The sequence below is a fragment of the Lemur catta genome, chromosome 8 (genome assembly GCF_020740605.2).
Source record: "Lemur catta isolate mLemCat1 chromosome 8, mLemCat1.pri, whole genome shotgun sequence".
Lineage (NCBI taxonomy): Eukaryota > Metazoa > Chordata > Mammalia > Primates > Lemuridae > Lemur > Lemur catta.
The window spans coordinates 29,534,964-29,562,053 of NC_059135.1; the positions used below are offsets into that span (position 1 = coordinate 29,534,964).

A 27,090-nucleotide genomic window follows, 5' to 3' on the forward strand; every position below is an offset into this window, starting at 1 on the left:
CTACGGTTGATATAAATATTACGCGTCCATTGAACTGCAGTACATTGTTACGCAACGTAAAAAAGGAAAGCTTTAGTTGTCTTCACCTGCACACATACCGCTCTGCCCATAAACTTTGCAATCCAGTTCTGCCTGATTCTAAACTGCAGTCTCTTGAAGTCCCTCTCTTGGAGCTTTTTCTGGCGAAGGCCTTAAAAAATGACTTTGGAATCTGGATAGTTCTCTCTCCATCCATCCTCCCTCAGAAAAACAACTATATTGAATTAGAGTAATACTTAGGACCACTGAGAACAAGACATAAGCCATTGGGTAACTTCAAGATAAAAAAAGCAGGGGAGAAGGTGTGGGAGCGTGCTTTCCCCCTTTTAAACATAAGATATAAAAGGGCTCAGAATAGGGGAAAAAAGACCCTAAAAAGCGGGGTGCGGGGCAACGTGAGGGACCACACACTGGGCGCTCCGCCCAAGGGGTCCGGGTACGTCTCCGCGGCAGTAGCGTGTCCTGCGGCTCAGCAACCCTCCTTCAAACACCTAACCTCCTCCTCCTCCTCCAGCCTGCCTCCCCGGGGCCCGCGAGCCCCCTTGTGGGCCAGAGGTAGTAGGCCCTGCCATGGAGGACCCCAAAAAGGCGCCGAGGCGGGACGTGGAGGCAGCCGCCAGTGCCGGGATGCCGCTGGGGGCGGGGGCCGGCAGTTGCTTGAGGCCGGGTGGGTCAGGCGGTGACTGGAGGAGGAGGAGAGAGAGGAGGAAGAAAGGGGGTTGGGAGGTAGCGTCCGGTCCATGGGCGCAGACAGCTCTGCCAAACCTCCGACTCCCCCAGTCCTGCCGCCGCCGAGAGCCCCACAAGGCGAGGAGGGAAGTCCGCCGGAGCAGAGGGGAGAAAATTCAAAACGAGTCTACTCAACCTCGTCTTGGCTCCGAGGCCCCGCCATGGAGACCAGCACAATGCGCAGGCGCACCCCTCTGGGAGAGCGCGGGGCAGTCCCACGAGATTAGGACCACAGTCGGCCACCGTCGTCCGTTTCCCTTCTGATTCGACCTTGTTTTTCGTGTTTCCGCCCCTCGCTCGGGTCTAAAGCCTGAAGCTAGAGTCGGAGAACCCAGGAAAAATCTCGGCCGAATTGAGGTTTTGGTTGGAGATATGCATGAGCAAAGGAATCTGGCAAAGCTTTAGTGAATCAAACCTGAAGACAGAGGAAACTTAATAGGTATCTGGCTGGAGTCAGAAAGATCTAATGCAAATAAAATATCCTGAGGACAGCGTGTCAAAATGACTACAATTCCCAGCGGTCGCCGCGACTGAGAAGCGATGCTTTCTGGGAGTTGCAGTATCTAGGAGGTGTGCTAGACGTATCCGGGCTCAGAACAGCCTCTTTACAAAATTTTTGTTTGTTTGTTTTTAAAAGCTGATTTGAGTTTAATCTTTCCGTATCCTCCTAATCGATCACAGGCCTAAATGGGAAGAAATCTAAAAAAGATTAAAGGGGCATACTGCCTTTAAGACTGTACTTTCCTAATCGATGATTCCTAAATCTAGGGATAGGTAATTGATGTGTGTGGGCTGGGCGTCTGTGGAAGGGCAGCCTCGTGGTGCCTTCTTCCCAGAAGACCCAAGGAAAGAAAGCGGAGACCAGGTTTCGGCTGTAGCTTCTCACTTACCTGCGCAGTGTAATTTTGAGCTGCCTCTTTGTAGTCCTAAGAGACAAGAGCTCCCGTTGTCTGACCACTAACCCATACGTTTCTGTGGACCAGTCCTGCGTCTACTCCTCGCCATGGCTCAGCTCCAAACACGCTTCTACACTGACAACAAGAAGTAAGTAAGCGTCCCACCCTTTTACCCCTTTTTAAGGATCTTTTCCAACTACCCGTGTTATATGGCCTTTTGGATCCCTGGTTGTCATTGCCGTCAGCTAACCCTCTCCATTATCCTCCCCGCCTTTTTTTTTTTTTTTTTTGCTAGACTCCTCGCTTTAGTTGGTTGTCCACTCAAGTTGAAAACTGCCTTGTGAGGGTTTCTCAGAGACCTTCTCGCAGTTCTGTGAAATCTCCTTTCTGCCCAGCTTTGTGGGCTCTTTATAATTTGAATCGTGAATGTGGAGAGGACTGACGGGCTTCAAGTTTGCTTTCTGAATGAAGCACACTGTATGCATGATTTAACAACGAACAGTGGGCCTTGGCGTTCAGGCTCTGTTAGTGGTGTTTCATTTTGTGAAAACACTTCATTTTCTTTTTAAGTAGGTGATAGAAGATGCTTTTCTAAACCATGTTACAAAGTGGAGCTCTGAATAGGGGGTTGATAGAATTGGTTTTTGCTAAGAGTAGAAGTCAGTGCAGTTACAGATTTGAGTATTTTTGTGTATAGATGTATACTATGTTATATAAATATAATATAAATACATTATATAATTTATCACGTATTTGTATATAAACAAGCCATTTATATGCAAACATAAACATACTTAACAATTATTAATGTGTATATATACATGTATATAAATTTTTACCAGTGGTCCCAAGGTCTCTAGCACTCATTTGAAACCTGATTATATGCTGCCTTGAGGTATATATTACATTATTAATTTTTTTTTTTTTTTTTTTTGAGACAAGAGTCTTACTTTGTTGCCCGGGCTGGAGTGAGTACCGTGGCGTCAGTTTAGCTCACAGCAACCTCAAACTCCTGGGCTTAAGCGATCCTACAGGCATGTGCCACCATGCCCAGCTAATTTTTTCTATATATATTTTTAGTTGGCCAGATAATTTCTTTCTGTTTTTAGTAGAGACAGGGTCTCGCCCTTGCTGAAGCTGGTCTCGAACTCCTGACCTCGAGCGATCCACCCGCCTTGGCCTCCCAGAGTGCTAGGATTACAGGCGTGAGCCACCACGCCGGCTTGCACTATTAATTTTCTTTGTGTTTGCCTTATCTCTTCAACTGTCTTGTAAGTCTCTTAATGGCCGGGACTATGTATTAAGTTTCTTGGATTGACTGAGTCAACAGTGTGAAGTTTTTCCGGTGCTAATGATAATAAATATTTGCTGTATTAACAAGCTAATGTCAGCCATAAACTAGAAAACTCCCACCTGAATTAAGATTATACCTTTGGCCGGGCGCGGTGTCTCACGCCTGTAATCCTAGCACTCTGGGAGGGCGAGGCAGGTGGATTGCTCGAGGTCAGGAGTTCGAGACCAGCCTAAGCAAGAGCAAGACCGTGTCTCTACTAAAAATAGAAAGAAATTATCTGGCCAACTAAAATATATATATAGAAAAAATTAGCCGGGCATGGTGGCACGTACCTGTAGTTCCAGCTACTCGGGAGGCTGAGGCAGCTGGATCGCTTGAGCCCAGGAGTTTGAGGTTGCTGTGAGCTAGGCTGACGCCACAGCACTCACTCTAGCCCAGGCAACAGAGTGAGACTCTGTCTCAAAAAAAAAAAAAAAAATTATACCTTTGATTTTGTTTGTAGCTTTATGAGCACACCTGGTAAGTCATATTCACTACTCTTATATTGTTGCTTATAGAATACAGAAATCATATAGTTTTTTTATTTTTTGTTTTCCCTAGAGACTAGACGGTTCTCTGCTCTGTTGCCCAGCCTGGAGCGCAGTGGGCTGATCATAGCTCACTGCAGCCTCCAATTCTTGGGCTCAAGGGATCCTTCCACCTCAGCCTACTCAGTAGTAGCTGGGACTACTGGCTGGCACCACCGTGCCCAGCTTTTTCTTTCTTTCATTCTTTCTTGTTTTTTTGGTAGAGATAGGGTCTCACTATGTTGACTAGGCTGATCTTGAACTCTCGGACTCAACTGATTCTCCTGCCTTGGCTCTGAAAGTGCTGGGATTATAGGTATGAGCCACCACACCCAGCCCATAAATGATTATCAATGCAAATGATACTTAGCCTTATTACTTCTCAAGGAATGTGATGATGTAGTAGCATAACCACTATATTTTTTAGTTGAAATTTTTATTGAGATAACTGTTGAGTCACATGAAATTTTAAGAGATAATTTTAACCCCTGAAATGAACAGATAGATGTATGTGTGTATGTATTTAGGTCCTCCAAAAGGTAACAAAACCTAGAAATTAAAGTTCTTGCTGCTTCTTTCATTTAATGTGTTTTGGTCAGTAAAATGAGGGTTGGAAATTAGTATGATACACGTGTATATATACGTAATTCACATATATGTGTATATTCATGTGTGTAAGAGAGAATTATGTTAGTTCCCCCGTCCCCATGTTTTACTGACCAAAATATTAAGTTAAAGGAAGAAGCCAAAATTTTAATTTCTAGGTTTTGTTACCTTTTGGAGAACCTAAATAACTGCTTACTTTTGGGGGGGTGCATGGTAAATATAGCTATAGTCTTATTACTAAAAGTGTTGTTTGAGGACCAGTAGGATCATATTTGCAGAGTTGTGCAACCATAACCACAGTCATTATTAGAACATTTCTCATTACCCTTTAGCCATTACCACTCAATCCCTTTAATACTCCCAAGCCTAGGCAACCACTGATCTATTTTCTGTCTCAGTAGATTTGTCTCTTCTGGACATTTTGTATAAAAGGAATTATGTAATATGTGGTTCTGTATGACTGGCTTTCTTCACTTATATTATGATATTTTTATGGTTCATTCATGCCGCAATATGTATTAGTACTTCATTTTCTTTAATGGTAAAATAATATTCCATTGTATGGATATACCCCATTTTTCTGTTTGTGAGTTGATGGACATTTGGATTTTTTCTACCTTTTAGCTGTTATAAATAGTGGTTATATGAACCTGTGTGAGTTTTTGCGTGAACATATGCTTTCATTTCTCTTACATATATGCTTAAAAGTGGAATTCTTGGGTCAGATGGTAATAGAGTGTTTTCCAAAGCAACTGCACCATTTTACATGACCACCAGCAATGCATGAGGGTTCCAATTTCTCCTTACCTTCACTAATACTTATTATTATCTTTTTCATTATAGCCACCCTAGTGGGTGTGAAGTGATATTTCATCGTGTTTTTTTTTTTGTTTGTTTGTTTGTTTGTTTTTGAGACAGAGTCTCACTTTGTTGCCCAGGCTAGAGTGAGTGCCCTGGCATCAGCCTAGCTCACAGCAACCTCAAACTCCTGGGCTTAAGCGATCCTACTGCCTCAGCCTCCCCAGTAGCTGGGACTACAGGCATGCGCCACCATGCCCAGCTAATTTTTTTTTCTATATATATTTTTAGTTGGCCAGATAATTTATTTCTATTTTTAGTAGAGACAGGGTGTCGCTCAGGCTGGTCTCAAACTCCTGACCTCGAGCGATCCACCCGCCTCAGCCTCCCAGAGTGCTAGGATTACAGGCGTGAGCCACCGTGCCCGGCCTTCATTGTGTTTTGATTTGTGTTTCCCTGTTGACTAATGATGAGCATCTTTTCATGTGCCTGCTGGCCATCTTTATCTTCTCTGATGAGCTGTCTATTCAGACCCTTTGCCCATTTTTAAAATTTTCTTGCCTTTTTATTATTGAGTCATAGTATTCTTAATATATTCTAGGTACAAGTTCCTTATTAGATATACGATTTGCAAATATTTTCTTACATTTTTTCTTATAATAGTCTCCTAATCTGCCTTGATGTCATGTGTTCCTCTAAAGTAGTCTCCACTGGATAGCAAAAAAGATCTAACTAAACAAAATTCTGATGATGTTATTTCTTTTTTTTCTTTTCTGTTTTTTGAGTGACAAAGAGACAAAGTCTTGCTCTGTTGCCCAGACTAGTAGAGTGTCACAGTGTCAGCATAGTTCACAGCAACCTCAAACTCCTGGGCTCTAGTGATCCTTTTCTGCCTTAGCCTCCTAATTAGCTGGGACTACATGCGTACCTCACCATTTGCGGCCAATTTTTTCTATTTTTAGTAGAGACAGGGTCTGAGGGCTCGCCTTTGCTCAGGCTGGTCTGGAACTGCTGAAATCAAGCAATCCTGTAATCCTCCCACCTCGGCCTCCCAGAGTGCTAGGATTACAGGCGTGAGCCACCATGCCCACCCAGCCTAATGATGTTATTTCTAACTTGGACTGCTACAGTAGTTCTTCACTGCCCAGAAAAGGAAGTAAAAACTATTTCACACATTATATACTTCACACAGTATATAAAACACCCATGTACATCTCTTTAGCCTTATCATTGGTTACTGTCTAGAGCAAAATCATACTTTCTGAAATAGGCTGGGTGGGTAGCTTAACACCTCCTAGCTATTGTGATACTCTCCCTGCAGTCCCACACCCTTTCTTCTTGCCTTCCCCTCCCTTACCTGGCAAAAACTCACTTTTGTAGATATAGTTTAAGAATTATAGGCCGGGCACGGTGGCTCATGCCTGTAATCCTAGCACTCTGGGAGGCTGAGGCGGGTGGATTGCTGGAGGTCAGGAGTTCGAGACCAGCCTCAGCAAGAGCGAGACCCCGTCTCCACCAAAAATAGAAAGAAATTATCTGGCCAACTAAAAAATATGTATAGAAAAAATTAGCCGGGCATGGTGCTGCATGCCTGTAGTCCCAGCTACCGGGGAGGCTGAGGCAGTAGGATCACTTGAGCCCAGAATTTGAGGTTGCTGTGAGCTAGGCTGACGCCACGGCACTCACTCTAGCCCGGGCAACACAGCGAGACTCTGTCTGAAAAAAAAAAAAAAAAAAATTATTTTTTTAGTGTATCCTTTCAGACCCTGCTTGTCTGCCCTCCTTTTCTCTGGTTGAAATGACCTATTGCTCTTTTGTTCTCTGTACATATTACTTATGACATTTTTCTTACATAGCTTCATTGTATTTGATTACCAGACTTTAACCTCTTTTGAAAACAGAATGTGTCTTAATTCATTTTTGTTTACTCCGTGTAGCAAAATATCTGGCATGTAATAGGTATCCAATCAATATTTGTTGAATGAATAAATGCACATTTGTTAAAATATCTGTAGACTGGATCTTGACATCATTTCCTTTTTATAGATATGCGGTAGATGATGTTCCCTTCTCAATCCCAGCTGCCTCTGAAATTGCTGATCTTAGTAACATCATCAATAAATTGCTGAAAGACAAAAATGGTAAGTATATATATTTAGGAGAAGGCATAATGCCACTACACTAAAATGCATTACATTTTTATTTTATTTCCTTTTTGGGGCCTCATTTTATATAATACTATATGAATTTTATAATGGTAAAGTTTATAAATTATAGCATACAAGTTTCCCTGCTAGATGATACTTTGAAAAATGTTTTGAAAGAAAAATTTTCAGAAAAAATTATTTTTGTTTCATATGTGTTTAAGGCAATACAGAAATAAGGTGATTGTAATTTAGGAATGAAGTCTTTAATATAATAGTTGTGATGTAGAGGTAATTAAGGCATGATTTTGCCATGGAGGGCTGAGTTGTATAGGCATAAAACAAGTGTCTTTGGGCTTAGGCCCCTATTGCTACTGAAGCACAAAGCAAAATGACAATAATCAGTGTTTGAATATTTGGTTTATGTAATATCCAAATGCCAATATTAACACTAGTATTTTATTTTTTGTGTTCAGAATTCATTAAAAAATTTGATATAATAAAACATGCAATACTATTAAGTAAAACATTTATAAATATATAAATATTAAACATATTGTACTAATATAAATTATTTGCCCATTAAATTAATATGAAAAATGTATGTAAAAATATAGGTGAAATAAGATTGGCCGTGAATTGATAATTTTTGAAGTTGGGTGATAGGTATATGGAGATTTATTATATTATTCTCCACTTTTGCATATTTTTTGAAATTTTTTTTTTTTTTTTTTTTTTTTTGAGACAGAGTCTCACTTTGTTGCCCGGGCTAGAGTGAGTGCCGTGGCATCAGCCTAGCTCACAGCAACCTCAGACTCCTGGGCTTAAGCGATCCTACTGCCTCAGCCTCCCGAGTAGCTGGGACTACAGGTATGAGCCACCATGCCCGGCTAATTTTTTTTTTTTGTATATATATTTTTAGTTGGCCAGATAATTTCTTTCTATTTTTAGTAGAGACGGGGTCTCGCTCTTGCTCAGGCTGGTCTCGAACTCCTGACCTTGAGCGATCCACCCGCCTCGGCCTCCCAGAGCTAGGATTACAGGCGTGAGCCACCGCGCCCGGCCTGAAATTTTTTTAATAAAATGTTTTTTTAAAAGTAATGAAACAGTACATAAAAGAGAAAATTTAAACATGAAATACTGAAAGTAACATCAAATGTGATCTTTAAAGACACAATTTGTCAGTGGAGTCACCATTTAGAGGCAAGTGTATTTTTATGTAGATGTTTCAAATGCTAAAAAGTTCTTTTGACTCTACCCTACTTGGATGAATGGGGAGGTAAGAGTTGTAAACTAATGCCTGATATTTTCCCCCTTCTTCATCTTCTAATAATCCCAAAAGTTTTTTTGAAGTTTGAAATAATGTTTTCGAACAACTTTGTAGCGGGGGCAGGGTCTGCAATCTTTTTATTGCTACCCAGCTACAGTTCTTGACTGAAAGATATTCACATAGCATTTCCTATTGGTCCTTCTCTTTACTTCATTATGGATATATAGAGATTCTGATGCATAGTTACCTTTATAAATTTTAAAACTGTTCTATATTCTACTTGTTGAAAAAGTCTTTGAAAAAAGATTTGCAATCCCAGTATATGGTGGTTGTTACTCAAATAGTTGCATATTTTTCTTAACTTGTAGGTTGCACATTTGTCTTTTTGTATAGACTATTAACATTTTGCAACTCCAAATGAAATAATGGCTATAACTACAATAGTGATTATCAATAGCTGCTAAGAGCACTAATTAGGTAAATAACCAACAAGGAACATTATAGTAGATGGAGTCAGGCTGACATCATCTGAGCCCAAAGGCAGATCTTAACATCTTACAGAGAAACAGCCAAATATTATATGCATCCTCACATGATGCAATAGGAAATAAACAATATTGCCTGTGAATATTCTTGTCAAAAAGAAAAAATACCAAACCTCATATGTAATCAAGCATTTAGATCTGACTGGTTTATAGGATATATGAGTGATAGAGGAGCATGTTAAAGGACACCTTGGAAATGCAATCAACCAAATCTAGAATATAGGAAATCTTACAAGACAGATGACCTACTTTCTTCAACAAATAAAGGCAAGGAGAAAAAGGAGGGAGAACTATTAAAGATTAAAAGAAACATATTAATCAAGTATACTATATAGACTTTGGATAATGATTTTTAAAAGTTCGCTGTAAATATATGAATATTGAGTGGCTTTGATATTAGGAATAATTGTTAAATTTTTAATATTATTGTCCTTATATTTTAGAAATACAACACTAAATTATTTACAGATGAAATTATATCATTTCTGAGGTTTGCTTTAAAATAAACCAGCAGGGGGATGGAGGGAGGGGTATAGATGAATTTCCATGAATTGGTAGATGTCAATGTGGGTAATAGTGATGGCAATTTATTGTTATTTCCACTTTTTTTTTTTTTTGAGACAGTCTTGCTCTGTTGCCCAGGCTAGAGTGCAGTGATGTGATCATAGCTTACTTCATCCTCAAACTCCTGGGCTAAAGTGATCCTCCTGCCTCAGCCCCTCAAATAGCTGGGACTACAGGTGGGTGCCACCCTGCCCAGCTAATTTTTTTCCTATTTTTTGTGGAGATGGGGTCTCACTCTTGCTCAAGCTGGTCTCGAACTCCTGACCTCAACCAATCCTCCAACCCTTAGCTTCCCAGCATGTTAGGATTACTAGCTTGAGCTACTGTGCCCAGCCTCCACTTCGTATTTTTGAATTTTTTCGTAGCATATGAAGTTTTTTTTTTAATTAAAATAATTATACCAATAACAATAAAAAAGCAATTATGCCAACAGAACAAAATATTTCTGTTCTTAAAAACCATATACTACTATGTAGTACACAGCCTGATTATGCCATGAAAAATTCTGGAGACACTGAAAGACCACACTGGGATAATAGGTACCTGTTAGTTTTGGGGTTCTTGTATACCTCTGCCACTACCACTGCAGACTAAGAGTAATAATAATTTTATTATGTATTTTCTTTAGAGTTCCACAAACATGTGGAGTTTGATTTCCTTATCAAGGGCCAGTTTCTGCGCATGCCCTTGGTCAAACACATGGAACTGGAGAACATCTCATCAGTAAGTTCACTTACCTTGTGTATTTTACTTAAAGCATTGTCAAATATTGTAGCTCAACTTCTTTTAGAATCAGCCTGAATCTATCCTTAGCACCCAAGATTCTTTTGGTTATTGTTTTTTTCTATAAATTTGAGCTTCTGTTTCTATATATTTAATTTTGGAACCAGCTCTTCTTTTTAAGAGTATTTTATTCAAAAAATAAATGAATGAACATATTCTTCATATTTGTAGAAGAACTGGCAAGAAAGGGAATAGCAAATATTTGTATACTAATAGTACAGGTATACAAAATAATTCAGTACATATAAAAGCAATGGGTTAGGTTATTGTGATTTATTGTGATTTTCCCCTTTTCTCTAATTTTCAAACTTACCTTAATATTGCCCTTATAATTAAAAGTAATTTATAATTGATTTTACTTTATTGGTGATTTTCGAAATTGTGGGAGAATATACATAACATAAAATTTAACACTTTAACCATTTTTATGTGCATGGTTCAATGACATTAGGTACAGTTGTTTCATCATCCTAAACGGAAGCTCTGTACTTATTAAATTATATGCTTTTATTTTTTACTTTTTGACATAAAAGTTTTCCAGGGCCATTAATATTTCTTAATATTACTCTTAGCATAGTGTTAAGTCAAATAAAGTTTTTGACTTTTTTGAATGCTCTAAATTTTCTGTTTTATGAAGGGGACTGATACGAAGGTAGTAAATTAAATTGAGCGTCCTTTATCATCATCATATAATATTTTAAAACTATACTACCTGATTGGTTTCTGGTTTCTTTCTGTTACTAGGAAGAAGTTGTGGAACTAGAATATGTAGAAAAGTACACTGCACCCCAGCCAGAGCAATGCATGTTCCATGATGACTGGATCAGTTCAGTTAAAGGGGCAGAGGAATGGTATTGACAGTTGAATGTTCTTCTGTTTTCTTATGTATCTTTTTTAGTCTTTTAAAATCCATTATGTGAATATTTTTCTCTGATTTGCTGTTCTTTGTAAAAGTCATTTTGCAATATGTGTATTGGTGACCACGCCAAACAAAAAGATCTTTGTATTCAGTGTGTTCAAGAAGAAACAGATATTTATTAATAGGTTTGTTTTTCTGTTTCAAGGTGTTATAGTGACATTTGTCTTCTGAATAAGTGATGTGTCTTAAGGCATTTAATTTATTTGGTTTGAGTATGTTGCTTTTAAGACCAAGGGTATAATTTGTTTCATAGAAGAAAAATAACTTTTGTAGCCACAAATCTCCTGGCCTACTACCATGAAGATGCATATCATGCTATTTTAGGGTTAAAAAGAACAGACTGGAAGAAGATGGATGGCTCAGCATAAATCCCCACTGTCCTTACTTGTAGAAAAGCACTTCAAGAGTGGGTCATATTAGGTTATTAAATATGAAATGTCTGATTTCCGGCCCGGCACGGTGGCTCACGCTTGTAATCCTAGTACTCTGGGAGGCCGACAGGGGGTGGATCGTTTGAGCTCAGGAGTTCGAGACCAGCCTGAGCAAGAGCGAGACCCCATCTCTACTAAAAAAAAAAAAATAGAAAGAAATTATATGGACAACTAAAAATATATATAGAAAAAATTAGCTGGGCATGGTGGCACATGCCTGTAGTCCCAGCTACTCGGGAGGCTGAGATAGGAAGATTGCTCGAGCTCAGGAGTGTGAGGTTGCTGTGAGCGAGGCTGACGCCATGGCACTCTAGCCTGGGCAACAGAGTGAGACTGTCTCAAAAAAAAAAAGAAAGAAATGTCTGATTTCCTTAAGTACTAAGTTTGACAGTTGATATCTATTACATTTCACTTTGACACTTCTTGTTTTATTTTTGTTCTGAAGGTACATCCTCAGTCTTGCAAACGCATGTTTGGCTTGTGATTATCTTTCAAAAAATTTTTAAGAGCAACTTTTGTGAAATCATGGATAAGTCAATAATTCCTGTTATATTTGTAGAACCAGTGCAGCACAGATAGCTTGAAATATCAATGAAGTGTTTGGGAAGGATGTAGCTAATGAATGCACAGTACATCTGTGGTTTGAGAAGTTCCATTCTGGTGATTTTAATCTTGAAAGCGAGCCACTTGGGAGACTTGAGACCAAGGTGGATATGGATGAGCTGAAAGCTGTAGTGGAAGCGAATCCATCTCAACCTATGTGTGAATTAGCAGCAAGGCTTGATGTTACTATTGCAACAATATTGGACCATTTGAAAAAAATCAGCAAGGTAAAGAAGCTGGATAGATGGGTTTCCTGTGAATTAAATGAGCATCAGAAGAGGAATCATCTCGAAGCTTGCCTTTCTTTGCTGTCACGACGTGAAAATAAACCATTTCTGTGCCATATCGTTATGTGTGAGGAAAAATGGATTCTTTTTGATAATCTCAAGCATTTGGTACAATGCTTAGATAAAGATGAAGTGCCAAAACACAGTCCAAAACCAAAAATATTTTATTAACCAAAAAACCTAATGGTGTCTGGTGGTCCAGCGCTGGTATTATCCACTACAGCTTCATGAAACCTGGTCAGTTGATTACAGTGGGTGTCTCCTGCAACCAGTTGGATTAAATGATGAGGATGCTTGTGATCAAGCAGCTGAGATTGGTCGGTAGAGACAGGCCAATCTTCCTGCAAGACAATGCTTGACCACATGTCACACAAATGACGCTGGACTCAAACTACAGAGGCTGGACTTGGAAACTCTCTGTCATGCACCGTATTCACCAGACCTTGCACCAACTGACTACCACTTCTTCCAGGCTTTGGACCACTTCTTGCAAGGAAAAATATTCAATTCTGAACAAGCTGTGGAAAAGGCCTTTCACGATTTCATCACCATTCACTCTCCAGGCTTCTTTGCTGCTGGCATAAACAAGCTACTGTTAAGATGGCAAAACTGTGTTGATAGTTTGAGCGCATACTTTGCTTAATTGTACTGCTTCTTGTTTGAGATATAATAAACTACGGTTCTGATTTGAAATCAGACATTTCATATTTAAGGACCTATAGTAGGAGCTTACATCTTTCAAAGCATGTGTTTTTGGAGTTATAATACGAAGTTATATTTTTACTGATTTTACTTTTACTTTAAATGGTTTTACTGTTTTTCTCTTTAATGATTTTCACTGGTTAAGTACAAAGGACTACAGTGTGAGTATACCTTATCTAAAATGCTTGGGAATAGAAGTATTTTCAATTTTGTATTTTTTTGGATTTTGGGATATTTGTGTATACATAATGAGATATCTTGGGGATGTGATCCAAGTCTAAACTGGAAATTCAGTTCTGTTTCATATATACCTTTTAGTCTTTACAAAAAAGAAAAAAATTAGCCGGGCGTGGTGTTGGGCATCTATAATCCCAGCTACCTGGGAGGCTGAGGCAGGAGGATCGCTTAAGCCCAGGAGTTTGAGGTTGCAGTGAGCTATGATGATGCCACTGTACTGTAGTCCAGGGCAACAGAGCGAGACCCTGTCTTTTTTTTAAAAAAAAAAAAAAAAAAAAGCTGCCGGGCACGGTGGCTCACGCCTGTAATCCTAGCACTCTGGGAGGCTGAGGCAGGTGGATTGCTCAAGGTCAGGAGTTCGAGACCAGCCTGGGCGAGACCCTGTGTCTACTAAAAAATAGAAATAAATTATCTGGACAACTAAAAATATATATAGAAAAAATTAGCTGGGCATGGTGGCGCATGCCTGTAGTCCCAGCTACTCGGGAGGCTGAGGCAGTAGGATTGCTTGAGCCCAGGAGTTTGAGGTTGCTGTGAGCTAGGCTGACACCACGGCACTAACTCTAGCCAGGGCAACAAAGCGAGACTCTGTCTCAAAAAAAAAAAACAGTTTTTGGATTTTGGAGAATTTCGGATTGGGGATGCTCAGCCTGTATTAGGCTTTAAAAGTAATTTGTATAGGATCCCTAAGAGTTGTGTTAATTATAAAAATAGTAAAAATGAAATCTAGGATCAGTTATTATTTTTAGGAGTTCAGGAAAAGTCAAGTGTAAACCTCTGATCTATTCTATTTTGAAATCTTTTTTTTTTTGTTTTTTGAGACAGAGTCTCACTCTGTTGCCCAGGCTAGAGTGAGTGCCGTGGCGTCAGCCTAGCTCACAGCAACCTCAAATTCCTGGTCTCAAGCGATCCTACTGCCTCAGCCTTCCGAGCTGGGACTACAGGCATGTGCCACCATGCCCGGCTCATTTTTTCTATATATATTTTTAGTTGGCCAAATAATTTCTTTCTATTTTTAATAGAGATGGGGTCTCGCTCTTGGTCAGGCTGGTCTCGAACTCCTGACCTCTAGCGATCCGCCTGCCTCGGCCTCCCAGAGTGCTAGGATTACAGGTGTGAGCCACCGCGCCCGGCCTATTTTGAAATCTTGATCTTCATATTAAAGAAGAATTTAAAAGTATAATCCTAAAGGTTTACTTTGTCATTGCCACAGAAACACAGTTAATTTTCAGGGTTTGAAAAGCTGCTTTTTGTGTTTTATTTTTCTTCTCGTAGGATCTTGACTGGTTCTTATGATAAGACTTCTCGGATCTGGTCCTTGGAAGGAAAGTCAATAATGACAATTGTGGGACATACAGACGTTGTAAAAGATGTGGCCTGGGTGAAAAAAGGTTAGGACTCTGCCTAAACTGAGAGGAATCCTAGATAGGGATTTGGAAATTAGCCTTTTTTAGTGCTGGGCCAGAATGGGGAGTGGGTAGGAAATATGCCTCAGTTATTGTGACATCTTTTAAAAATATAGTGTTCAAGAAGAATAGGATTATATAAAAAATTCATAAAATGAATCTTAATGGAAATTATATTGGATAATACACATTTTCAAGTTAATATTGAGTATGTTAAACTCATATATTCTATTTTTGAAGAATCTCCCCATTACACTGTTAGCTTTCTTTTTAAAAACTGGCTGTATGAACTCTTTATCTTTTTAACATCTTTTTCAACAACAGAAGATTTCAGTTTTTCAGTTTTAGAACATGTTGCCTCTAGAATTTTGCCCTGATTTGATTCTTATTCTTGTGTTCTCCTTTCTTCAGACAGTTTGTCTTGCTTGTTACTGAGTGCCTCTATGGATCAGACTATTCTCCTATGGGAGTGGAATGTAGAGAGAAACAAAGTAAAAGCTCTGCACTGCTGCAGAGGCCATGCTGGAAGTGTGGACTCTATAGCCGTTGATAGCTCAGGAACTAAAGTAAGTAGCCAGTGTGTTATTACTGTGTTAAATTAGAATTTGAGCTTCATATTAAACATTTTTTCTATATATATTTGTTGTGATTGGCTTAATTTCATAACAATCAATGACTAATGTGATTTCAAACCAAAAGTAAGTATTCATACAATAAGAGATATAAAGATTTACTTCCTTAGTCTTTGGTTTAGAAGCTTATATAAACTGCAGAAATTTTAAGAAATGAGGTAAACAAGCAATTTCTTTATATAACCTTCCTAAATCATAGTAATTGACATACTTTCAATCTGTATCAGCTATCCATAAGTGCTGTCACCAATTTAAAATGTCTCATTGATCATCTGAGCCTTAGTGTACACTAAGGCTAGTGTTAATATAGTTTGTTTTACTATCAGTGTTGATCTACTCCTTATCATGATAAAATGGTAAAAGTGAAAAGGAAACAATAATATGAGGGGTTACAAACCTACTTATAATTAGAAAGTTTACTAAGCAACACTGAAGTATTCTAGTCTTAAGAGTGTTACTTCAGTACTTCTTTGCTAGTTAGGATAACAAGATGTTTGATGTATTCAAAGGTAAAGATTTATGATTTTTCATACTGAGCCAAAAAGAAAGTTTACATATTACTGAGTCCATACTTAAGTGGATTAAGTATACCCTGTCTCTTGGCTATAAGAGGCAGAAACTCATCTTGAGCTTGTTTAAGCTTAAAAGAAAATTTATCAGATTGTGAGATCCAAGGAAGGAGTGAACAAGCATATCACAAGAAGAGTGATGACACTTTGGGGCCTCAGGAACCAGTGGAAAGGCTTAAATGTGGCCAGCACACTCTCTCCCTCTCTTCTCTCAAGTTGACTTTATTCTCTCTCGTCTCAGACCGGCTTTCTCCATGTGACAATAAACCTGGCCTTCAGTATTTCCCAGGTTTTACATCCTATTTTATCTGTCCCTGGAAAAAGACTAACTTTGACTCTCTGGAACACAAGTTCTTTGAAAAGATCCTGAATGAGGAAGAGGCCTACTGATATAGGGTAGGTCAGTTGCCCATCCTCATCTAGGCAACCATGGCCAGGGCACAGGGCCACATAAGAATGGCAACTCCCTCGGTTGCCATGCAGATTGATGGTAGTGCTTCCAGGAGACTAGGAAGTTGGGCAGATAATACCACAGTAGTAAAGTATTTTAGAGCATATGAGCCACAGAGATTAAGCAAGCAAAGTAAATGTTTTTAAGTTTAATAAGAAAAAAATGAGGCAAATAATATGAATTATATTACATATGCTTTTTCCCTTCATATATATCTGTTTAGTTTTGCAGTGGCTCCTGGGATAAGATGCTAAAGATCTGGTCTACAGGTAAATTAAGTATTTCTTTTACTTTGACTTATTAATGATGTTTCAAGAATTTCAGTTCAGTGAAAGAGGATTTTTTAATCCAAATTTTGCCATAAAAACAGACCAGAGCTGTTTAGAACATACATATAAAAGCATAGTATGGCAACAAATTAGTGTATTTCTTTGTCTTTCAAGATGTTTTTTCTACCTCACCACCTCTTTACTTATTGTACAGTGTCACTGAATTGCTGCAAGTGTCAACAACATGTTTGGTACGATGGGACATAACTACTTGAGTTCTCAGAGTTCCCTTTTTCAGGAACCTGGAAATAAACAAAAATACCTTCTCATTTATTTTGACTCACATAAAGTCATTTAAAAATGATTTTTAAGTCATTTTATTGTTAAAGGAATTTCTCAGTTAAGCTGGTTTACTTTAAAAAATTTTTTTAATACAGTTTACTAGACTTAGTATTATTACTTTGGAAACAGCTTAAAAGGAACAAATTGAGGGAGAAGGACAAAGGTCTCCTAGAGGAAGGTGTTTTGATAGTATAGTAAGAAGACTCTGATGGGAAGAAAAGAGGAAAAAAAATACACACATATTTTAAAACCTAGTAGCTAGAACTATTTATTGCACAGGAAACAGACCATAACACCTCTGTTACTTCTGAGGGAATTGCTGTGTTACACAGTATGATACCCCAAATACAGTTTACCAGGTAGAGTTAAGAGGGTTCAAGAAAAGGTTAACCACTTTTAAATAATGTCTAAGATGGCAGGAAATATATAATCCATTTTAGTAGATCTTATAAAAATGATTAAAGCAAACAATTTTGTGGCAAAAATTAGTTTAGTTTAGAAAATTTTCCTTTTGTTAGAATATTTTATTCTTTGGTAATGCGGGGTAAATATTGTATATGATCGGATATTACCTTAAAAGGGTTTATAAATCTAGTTAGAGAAAGCAGACTAATATTCATAAAAGATACAAAACATTAAAATCTGTACTTTTCAATCTGGGTGTGCTGCCTAACCAAATGATGTATAACGAAGATTTTTTTAAAAATGAGAAAAATAACTGTGAAACACTTTGTTAGAAAAGTAAAATAGTCAAGGAGAATAAACATGGCTGAAATGTATCTGCTTTTGTCATGTGTTTACCTTATTATTTCCTCCTTCATTATATAAATATAATCTAGACATAACTCTCCTAGAACTAGCAGCAAGCAATTTTTCATAGTTATGATAAAGTGATAAATATTTATAATGATGATCTTTTTTTTTTGAGACAGAGTCTGGCTCTGTTGCCTGGGCTAGAGTGCTGTGGTATCAGCCTAGCTCACAGCCTGTAGTCTGGGACTACAGGCATGCTCCACCATGTCCAGCTAATTTTTTCTATATATTTTTTTTAGTTGTCCAGCTTATTGCTTTCTGTTTTTTCAGTAAAGACGGGGTCTCGCTCTTGCTCAGGCTGGTCTCGAACTCCTGAGCTCAAACGATCCTCCCGCCTCAGCCTCCCAGAGTGCTAGGATTACAGGCGTGAGCCACCGCGCCCGTCCTATAATGATGATCTTAAAGACAGTAAGATTTCAAACTGGTTAGGTGTTAGTTTAATATGCTTTATGTTTTGCTTTTTTGTTTTGGAAAATTGGTAATCCAGGTATTATGTTTACATATAACTTTCTGTTAACCAGAATAATGAGGAATATCCTTCCCTAACCAGCTGTGATAACATGGAGAAACCATGTATCTGGAAATGGACAGAATTCTTTTAGGCAGTTTGCAATTAATATTGACTAAGTTTTTAAAATCAAACCAAATTAATTCTGTATGATGCAGTGCCTACAGATGAAGAAGATGAAATGGACGAATCCACCAATCGACCTCGAAAGAAACAGAAAACAGAGCAGTTGGGACTAACAAGGGTAAATATTTGTGAGAATTCTACTCTCTACTTCCTAATAGCTGTAATGAATGTACAGTAAATGAAGCACACATTTGCACATTAGTTCTTGTAGTCACCAGTAAGATACCTTATAAAAGTTGTTGAAAATGAGGAATAAAGTGTGACATAAACAGTTCATCAAATAGAATGCAATAAATGATAGCACTTACTGATTCCAACTGAAACTAGTGATTTATAACTTCATAATACATTTAAAGATAGATTGCTGAATTGCAGGAGAAAAGATCTGACACCTCCTCAGCTTCCTGTAATAGTAGCTCTTTTTATTAATATATAGCATTCCATTGCATGAATATACCACAGTTCATCCATTCTTCTTTTGGTGGACATTTAGGTTGTTTCTGGTTTTTGGCTACTATGAATAAAGCTGCTATGAAAGTTTTCATACTTGTCTTTTGGTGTACATATGCAGCCATCTGCATACATAGGATTGCAGAAGTAGATTTGCTGGGTCACACAGGGTGTGCATATGTTCAGCTTTCTGAATGTTAGCTACTGTCAAAATGTTTTCCAAAATAGTTACATCACTTTATACTTCATTTAACAGTATATGATACCGGGCATGGTGGCTCATGCCTGTAATCCTAGCACTCTGGGAGGCCGAGGCAGGAGGATCATCTGAGCTCAGAAGTTCGAGACCAGCCTGAGCAAGAGCGAGACCCCGTCTCTACTAAAAATAGAAGGAAATTATCTGGCCAACTAAAATATATATATAAAAAAAATTAGCCGGGCATGGTGGCGCATGCCTGTAGTCCCAGCTACCCGGGAGGCTGAGGCAGGAGGATCGCCTGAGCCCAGGAGTTTGAGGTTGCTGTGAGCTAGGCTGATGCCACGGCACTCACTCTAGCCCGGGCAACAAAGCGAGACTCTGTCTCAAAAAAAATCAATCATGGCTTTAGTAAACTGACCACATCAAGTGCTGGTAAAGATGTGGAGTAACTCCCACTCTCATATACTGTTTTTTTTTTTTTTTTTTGAGACAGAGTCTCGCTGTGTTGCCCGGGCTAGAGTGAGTGCCGTGGCGTCAGCCTAGCTCACAGCAACCTCAACTCCTGGGCTCAGGCGATCCTCCTGCCGCAGCCTCCCGGGTAGCTGGGACTACAGGCATGCGCCACCATGCCCGGCTAATTTTTTCTATATATATTTTTAGTTGGCCAGATAATTTTTTTATTTCTATTTTTAGTAGAGATGGGGTCTCGCTCAGGCTGGTCTCGAACTCCTGACCTTGAGTGATCCACCCGCCTCGGCCTCCCAGAGGCCTAGGATTACAGGCGTGAGCCACCGCGCTCAGCCTTAATTTTTATTTTACCAAGTAACCTATGGTTACATTAACTTACTTTTAAAAGTGTGATCATTTAATCAATTTTTGGTGGTGTGTAGTGGAATTTAAGCCCCTGCTCTTTGATATTCAATTGTGAAATATCTGTTCAAATTTTAGCCCATTTTTAAAAAGTGTGTTGCCTGTCGTATTGACTTGTAAGAGTTCTTCGTGTATTCTTGGTATATGTATTACAAGTATTTTCTCCCACACTGCCTTGCTGACACTTTTTTTAGGTGTGTACTTTTATAAGCTTGCTTCCATTGTTCATTATTGATTTTCTCATTTAGTTTTTTATAGGACTTAAACTCATGCATTCATAAATTATTAATTGAAGTCATACCAGAGACCCTTGAAGTATAAATTATACTGAAAATGTTGGTGTACTTAAAAATAATAGGAAAATTTGGATTTTAGGAAAAAGGGATTTAGAAAGCAACCTTTTCTTGGAGAAAAAAGAAAAAAGTGATAAAACATGTATCAAAAATAGTTATCTTCTCTTTGCATTTCTTTCCAATACTTGACTAGTATTAATGTGATTAAATGCTGCCAAGCAGTTACTAATAATTTACCTGTTATATGCTTCCTTTATTAACATGTAGGCCGGGCACGGTGGCTCACGCCTGTAATCCTAGCACTCTGGGAGGCCGAGGCAGGTGGATCACTCGAGGTCAGGAGTTCGAGACCAGCCTGAGCAAGAGCGAGACCCCGTCTCTACTAAAAATAGAAAGAAATTGTCTGGCCAACTACAATATATATATAGAAAAAATTAGCTGGGCATGGTGGCACTTTCCTGTAGTCCCAGCTACTTGGGAGGCTGAGGCAGTAGGATCGCTTGAGCCCAGGAGTTTGAGGTTGCTGTGAGCTAGGCTGACGTCACAGCACTCACTCTAGCCCGAGGAACACAGCGAGACTCTGTCTCAAAAAAAAAAAAAAAAAAAAACATATAGTAAGGTTTTATTCTCTATAAATCTCAGAATTGCTTTTTTCCGTCCAGTACTATTCCACTTTAGTTTGTTCATAGTATCAATGCCAATGTAGACTTTTCTACCTTTAAAAAAAAATTATACAGGCCATGGATGGTGGCTTGTACCTATAATACCAGCACTTTGGGAGGCCAAGGCAGGAGGATCACTCGAGTCCAAGAGTTGGAGACCACCCTCTACAAAAAAAAAAAAAAAATTAGCTGATAGAGTGGCATATGCCTGTTGTCTTAGCTACTTGGGAGGCTGATGTAGGAGGATCACTTGAGCCCAGGAATTTGAGGCTTGAGTGAATTGTGATCACACTACTTCACTCCATCCTAGGCAACAGAGTGAGACCCTGTTTCAAAAACAAAAAAAATTATATAGATAAAAATTTACCCATTTTGATAAACGCATAGAATCATGTAACTGCTACACAATCAAGATAACGGAACACATTATCCCTTAAAACCCATATTGCTCCTTTTTAGTCAGTCAGCCCTTCCTCCTGCCTCTATTCTCTGACAACTACTTACCTAGTTGCTGTTCCAACATTTTTTCTTTTTCTGGAATGTCATATAAGTGGAACCACACAATACAGTGTATATAGTCTTCTTCTTTTTTTTTTTTTTCCAAACATTGTGCCATAAGAATATATAATCTTTTTCATCAGGCCTTTTTCACTTAGCATAAAGCATTTGCGGTTCTTCCATTGTTAGGGATCCATGATTTGTTTCTTTTAAATGCTGAGTAGTATTCTTTTGTATGGACATACTATAGTTGTTTTAATCATTCATCAGTTGAAGAATATTGGGTTGTTTCCAGTTTGTCAGTTATAAATAAAACCGCTGTCAATATTTGTATTCAGGTTTTTGTGTGAACCTAAGTTTTCCTTTCTCTTGGGTAAATACCTAGGAATAGGATATGTTTAATAAGTTTGATATGATAAGTTTACCTGTTGTTTTTGCTATGTCATTTTCTGTTTTAAGTCCTTCTGGTTACCTCTATGTTACCTTTTCGTTGAGTTTTAGATCACATCAGAGGTTGTTCTTTTCCTCAGTCCTCTATCAGGTTCCTTTACTTCTTGCAGGAAAATTTTAGAGCTAGGAGAGAGACCTTAGGGATCATTTGGTCCAGGAGTTGGCAAATTACAGCCCAATAGCCAATTTGGCTGTCACCTGTTTTTGTACTACAGAGGGCTAAGATTGGGTTTTACATTTATGAGGGGTTTTAAAAACAAACAAAGAATGTGCAACAGAAACTAACTGTGTGTGGTCTGCAAAGGCTAAAATATTTATTTGCTGGCCCTTTATCAAAAAAGTTTGCTTCCTGATCTAGTATAACCCCCTCATATTAATATTACAGACCAAGTAATACTTAAAGAGGTTATAAAAGTAGATTGACTGTCTCCCATTCCAGAATTCTTTTCCTCTCTCTTTTACAAGTTCCCTATATTTAAGACAGGTACTATACCTAGTTTGGGGCTTTCAGTTTGAGAAAGACATTAGAGATTTTGGAGTATTAATGATTGAGCTGTGGAAAGATTAAATAATAGGACTTAAACATGCCAAGGAAATGGGGTGGTAAGAATAACCTACTGAAATTAATTTACCTGGAGAAGTTATGTAGAAACTGGCAGCATCTTCACTCAAACCTTGATCTGTCTGATCCTCAGTCCCAAGGGAGGACTCCCACCCCATGGAGTATAGTAAAGATCATCACTATGCTAACTACCAGGAATAGAAATGCAGACACTGACCCACTGCAGCCTGGCCTGCACTTTTACCAATCTCTTGAATCTGGTCAGACAGAACACACACACAAAAGCCGATTTATTACTTATAGATAGGCAGCAAGGGACAACAGAAGCCTAGATCCATTGTGAGTTTGTCCCCCGATGCTCAAGAAAGCTTCCTGGGGCAAATGGATTCTCAACTGTGTGTGCCTCATTTGCACCACAGCTGAGGGATCCCAAAAAGCATCCTGCCCTGGGTTTTATACTCTGAGGTTACATGACTCACTGGGCAAATTTTTGAAGGACATCCTGTTTCTAGGTGGGTACTGGAACAGAGTACAGGCTGTACTTAACCAAACCCTTCCTATCGCACGATGTTGCATTCCCTGCACATTATCCCCTGCAGTTATTCTGAAAACTACAGGCAGGAAGAAAAGGAGAGAAACTGGGTCAGTCAGTCCAAGGCCATTTGGGAACCAGCCAGCACTATCACTTTAATATCACATGTTTGTCAGCTGGGAGAAATGGGGAACAGCAAAATATGGTGAAAGACTACAAACTTTGGAGTAATACTTGGGTTCAAATTCAAGTCTGCCACTTATAAGCTTTCTTGGCTTCATCTCTTCATGGATAAAATAAAAACAGAAATACCCATCTTGTTGAAAGAAGAAATAAGAGAGGATATGAAAGCTAAAACACCTGGCAGAATATCTAGTATATGAGCTTTGGAAGTAATAACTACTATTATTTGAATTACTCGGAAATGAAAATACTTTCCCTTTTTGGGTGTCTTTCATTTCTAGACTCCCATGGTGACCCTCTCTGGCCATAAGGAAGCAATTTCCTCAGTTCTGTGGTCAGATGCTGAAGAAATCTGCAGTGCATCTTGGGACCACACAATTAGAGTGTGGGATGTTGAGTCTGGCAGTCTTAAGTCAACTTTGGTAAGACTTATAAATTCAGTAGTCGTCTGATTAACTTTGATCTTCTAAGTAATGAACTTCTAGCGGTGTCTTTTTTTTCTTTTCTAGTCCACCATGGTGAAATGTTCTTTCCTTTTCTTTTCCAGACAGGAAATAAAGTATTTAATTGTATTTCCTATTCTCCACTTTGTAAACGTTTAGCATCTGGAAGCACAGATAGGCATATCAGACTGTGGGATCCCCGAACTAAAGGTGAGTCATGTAAACTGCTGGAGGAAAAACGTGTAAATAACATCAATTCCTCTTCCCGCAGATGTATAAAAAAAGATAAATTTCTACAAATTTTTAGGGAGGGTTTTACCTACTTCTCTTTTATAAAATTCAACGCTTGTTATCTTTTTTGCTTTGTTCAGATGGTTCTTTGGTGTTGCTGTCCCTAACCTCACATACAGGCTGGGTGACGTCAGTAAAGTGGTCTCCTACCCATGAACAGCAGTTGATTTCAGGTTCTTTAGATAACATGGTCAAGCTTTGGGATACAAGAAGGTAAATTCTATTTATGATCTACAACAGAAAAATAGCAATTTTCTATTATATACAGAGAAAATGAAATAAATACTGAAATGATTATCCAAAACCAGAAGTGTAAAAAAAAGTTCGTGATTATACTACCTGATGTGATAAATACTGATATCCTAAAGAGAAATCAGGATCAAAGGAATTTTCTTCATGGTAATATGTTGTGTTATTTTGCATTTTGAAAAGAACTAATTCTATGTTAATATTTGTCTTTTACCAAAAAAAGTCCACAAGTTTATTAAGTCCATCTTTCTGACTTCGTTATAAAACAGGAGAAAAATAGAGTTTAAAAAGATTATCCTGATCCTTAATATAAATTATATGTTACTATAAAGTTAAATAAAAATACGTATTTTTAAGATTCATAGGCCTAGTGGTATGGTAATAATGTATACAAAGTGTCCCGATAAAATGTATACACTAATTATTTACATATCTTTACAAGTAGAACAAATAGGCATTACCCAAATACCTGTTGATGTATTGTTGTTGACCTTAAATCTGCCTTTTACTATCCTTACACTAACTTGTAGATGACTTGTTAACATCTAGAAGGCACATACGTTTTAATTGTATACTTTCTATAGCAGTTAATATATAGTTTATGATAATAATAGTAAGTGCTATGAAGAAAGTAAAGCAGGGCAAAGTTGGGAAGGGCCCCTCTGTGAAAATGATAATGTAGTAGTGAACTGAACAATGTAAAGGTTATGAACCATGCACAGATCATGGCATAGGGAAGAGCAGATAAAGTGAGAAGAACCTTGGCATGTTGGCAAAATAGCAAGAAGGCCAGTGTTGATGGAATGGAGTAAGCAAGGAGAGTGGCAGGACATGAGGCAGATAGTGGTTATACCAAGCAGGACTGTACAGGGCACAGTAAGGAGTTTGGGTTTCATTTTAAGTGTGATGGAAATGCTTTGGTGGCTTTGAGCAAGGGATCAAGAATAGAAGGAGAGAGTCTATTGTTGTAATTTAAGAGACAGGTAATGGTGACTTGGACTATGATGGTAGCATTCAAGATAAGTAATTGGGTTCTAGGTGTATCTGAAGATAGCTCTTTGGCAGAATTGGCTTATGGATTGAATGTGGAAATAGGCATCAAGGATAATGCCCACATTTTCTGCCTGAACAATTGGGTGATTGGTGGTCCCATTTACTGTGATGGGCAAGAGTAGAAAAGCAGGTCATGAGGGAGAATCAGGAGTTTTGTTTTGGTGGTTTTAAAATTCTAGTGCCCAAAGACATTCAACTGTCAGGCAACTAGGTATCAAGCTCAGGGGAGAAGTTTGAGCGGAAGATATAAACTTGGGAATTGTCAGTGTACAGATGGCTAGACAAAGAGTATATAAAGCCATGATTTGAGGGTGAAAGACAAGTAGTCAAGGAAATACGAAAATGGGCCTAATTATAAGTAAATTTTTATAATGAAATAACATTTTTCCTAAATATACTGGTGGCAATAAATCTCTGTAGTCTGCTATAACGATATAGGAAAAACAGGAGAGGTGGTCAAGTAAATACTCAGAATTTTAAGATTAAGTGGTTATACAGACTAAGATGGTAAATCCTATAAAATTTTCAGAAAAGCATAAGTGATTGATTATTCACTTTCAGAAAAGTATAATTTTTTGTTTTAATACTACAAATGTATATAACCAATATGTTAATATTTTCATCTTTTAGTTGTAAGGCTCCTCTCTATGATCTGGCTGCTCATGAAGACAAAGTTCTGAGTGTAGACTGGACAGACATGGGGGTAAGAATTTATTAGTTATTTGGTGAAGAGGAAAGTATATTAGAATAAATCTGGTCTTTGTGTTTACAATAAAATCTCATGTCTCATTCAAAGAAGAAACAAATTTGTCCTTTAATAATAGTAGTAAAATTTGAAATTTTGAAGCACTTTTTTCCCTATGCGTATTTTAACGAAACATTTTAAGTCCATAAACTTCAGACTACTTACTTCAGACTAATTGGATCAAAGTATTTCCCAGTTAGAAAAATCATACACAGTAAGTCTGTGTTATAAAATGTGTTTAAAGAATTACAATTTTTAATTATTTTTTTTGTGTGTGTGTATGTGTGTATATATATGTATATATATGTATAAATGTAAGCTCTTATTGCCTAAGAATTCTTTCCAAATACAGGTTTTAGGGCTACTTGAATAATTTGTAATATACAAACTATGTTATCCTTTGAAAACTTTTAATTTTCTTTAATAGGTAAAACTGCATCACCCTTCAAACTTTATTTTATTACATATCTTAGCAATGCTTTATAGAAAGCACTATAGCATGTTGTGCTTCAACCAAATTAAAATGATCACTTTTAATGTGTTAATGTACAATATTGTAATACAAGTAGTGACATTTGATGAAATTGGTCCCTTTAAGTACTAATTCTCCATGCCAGTTAACTGCTCATCCATAATTCCTTTTATAATGAAAATCATCAGTATTTAATTAGGTTTAGCTATCATATGAAATAATTATAGTTACTTACGTTTTTGTTTTATGTCTTTTTCTCTCCTTTTCTACAGCTACTTCTGAGTGGAGGAGCAGACAATAAATTATATTCCTACAGATATTCACCTACCACTTCCCATGTGGGGGCATAAAAGTGAATGATAATTTGATTATAGAGATTTGTTCTATAAATAAAATTGGTACAGAATCATGAAATTACATTGATGAAGATGTAGCAATCAGCCTTTTCAAGTTTATATAATGTTTTTACCCTTCATAATAGTTAATGTCACTTTTTCTTTATTTTGTATTTATAATACAATAGTTTGTATTTATAAAATATAAAATGTGACCTGCATTCTCTACCATATACAAACTCTTGAAATTCAACTGAGTTTCTTTCTTTTTAAA

The 27,090-nt window shown here is 37.9% G+C and overlaps 2 protein-coding genes across 8 annotated transcripts in view; one reads left to right on the forward strand and one right to left on the reverse strand.

The window, feature by feature from the left end:
- Positions 1-1,015, reverse strand: part of CARF (calcium responsive transcription factor) — a 59,972-nt gene extending 58,957 nt beyond the window's left edge. For 5 of the 7 annotated variants that reach the window (XR_006736942.1, XR_006736943.1, XM_045559696.1 and 2 more), the window contains exon 1: positions 905-992. The gene's annotated coding sequence lies outside the window, so the exon portion shown is untranslated. Of the gene's footprint in view, positions 1-86 lie in introns of all 7 variants that reach the window. The other 2 variants (XM_045559693.1, XM_045559694.1) reach the window with 2 other exon arrangements.
- Positions 1,004-27,090, forward strand: WDR12 (WD repeat domain 12). The gene is made up of 13 exons (XM_045559701.1): positions 1,004-1,812; positions 6,975-7,069; positions 10,080-10,174; positions 10,979-11,085; positions 14,689-14,804; positions 15,231-15,385; positions 16,695-16,740; positions 18,562-18,647; positions 23,510-23,650; positions 23,776-23,881; positions 24,043-24,175; positions 25,895-25,967; positions 26,754-27,090. Exons 1-13 carry the CDS (start codon positions 1,772-1,774, stop codon positions 26,829-26,831), a joined length of 1,272 nt encoding a protein of 423 aa, XP_045415657.1. The 5' UTR covers positions 1,004-1,771; the 3' UTR covers positions 26,832-27,090.

What these genes read in the sequence shown, in the direction of transcription:
- WDR12 (XM_045559701.1), top strand. Translation starts at nt 1,772, where the DNA reads ATGGCTCAGCTCCAAACACGCTTCTACACTGACAACAAGAA. An exon ending in AACTGGAGAACATCTCATCA is followed by an intron (nt 10,175 to 10,978) that starts GTAAGTTCACTT and finishes TTCTGTTACTAG; the next exon opens with GAAGAAGTTGTGGAACTAGA. An exon ending in TGTGGCCTGGGTGAAAAAAG is followed by an intron (nt 14,805 to 15,230) that starts GTTAGGACTCTG and finishes TCCTTTCTTCAG; the next exon opens with ACAGTTTGTCTTGCTTGTTA.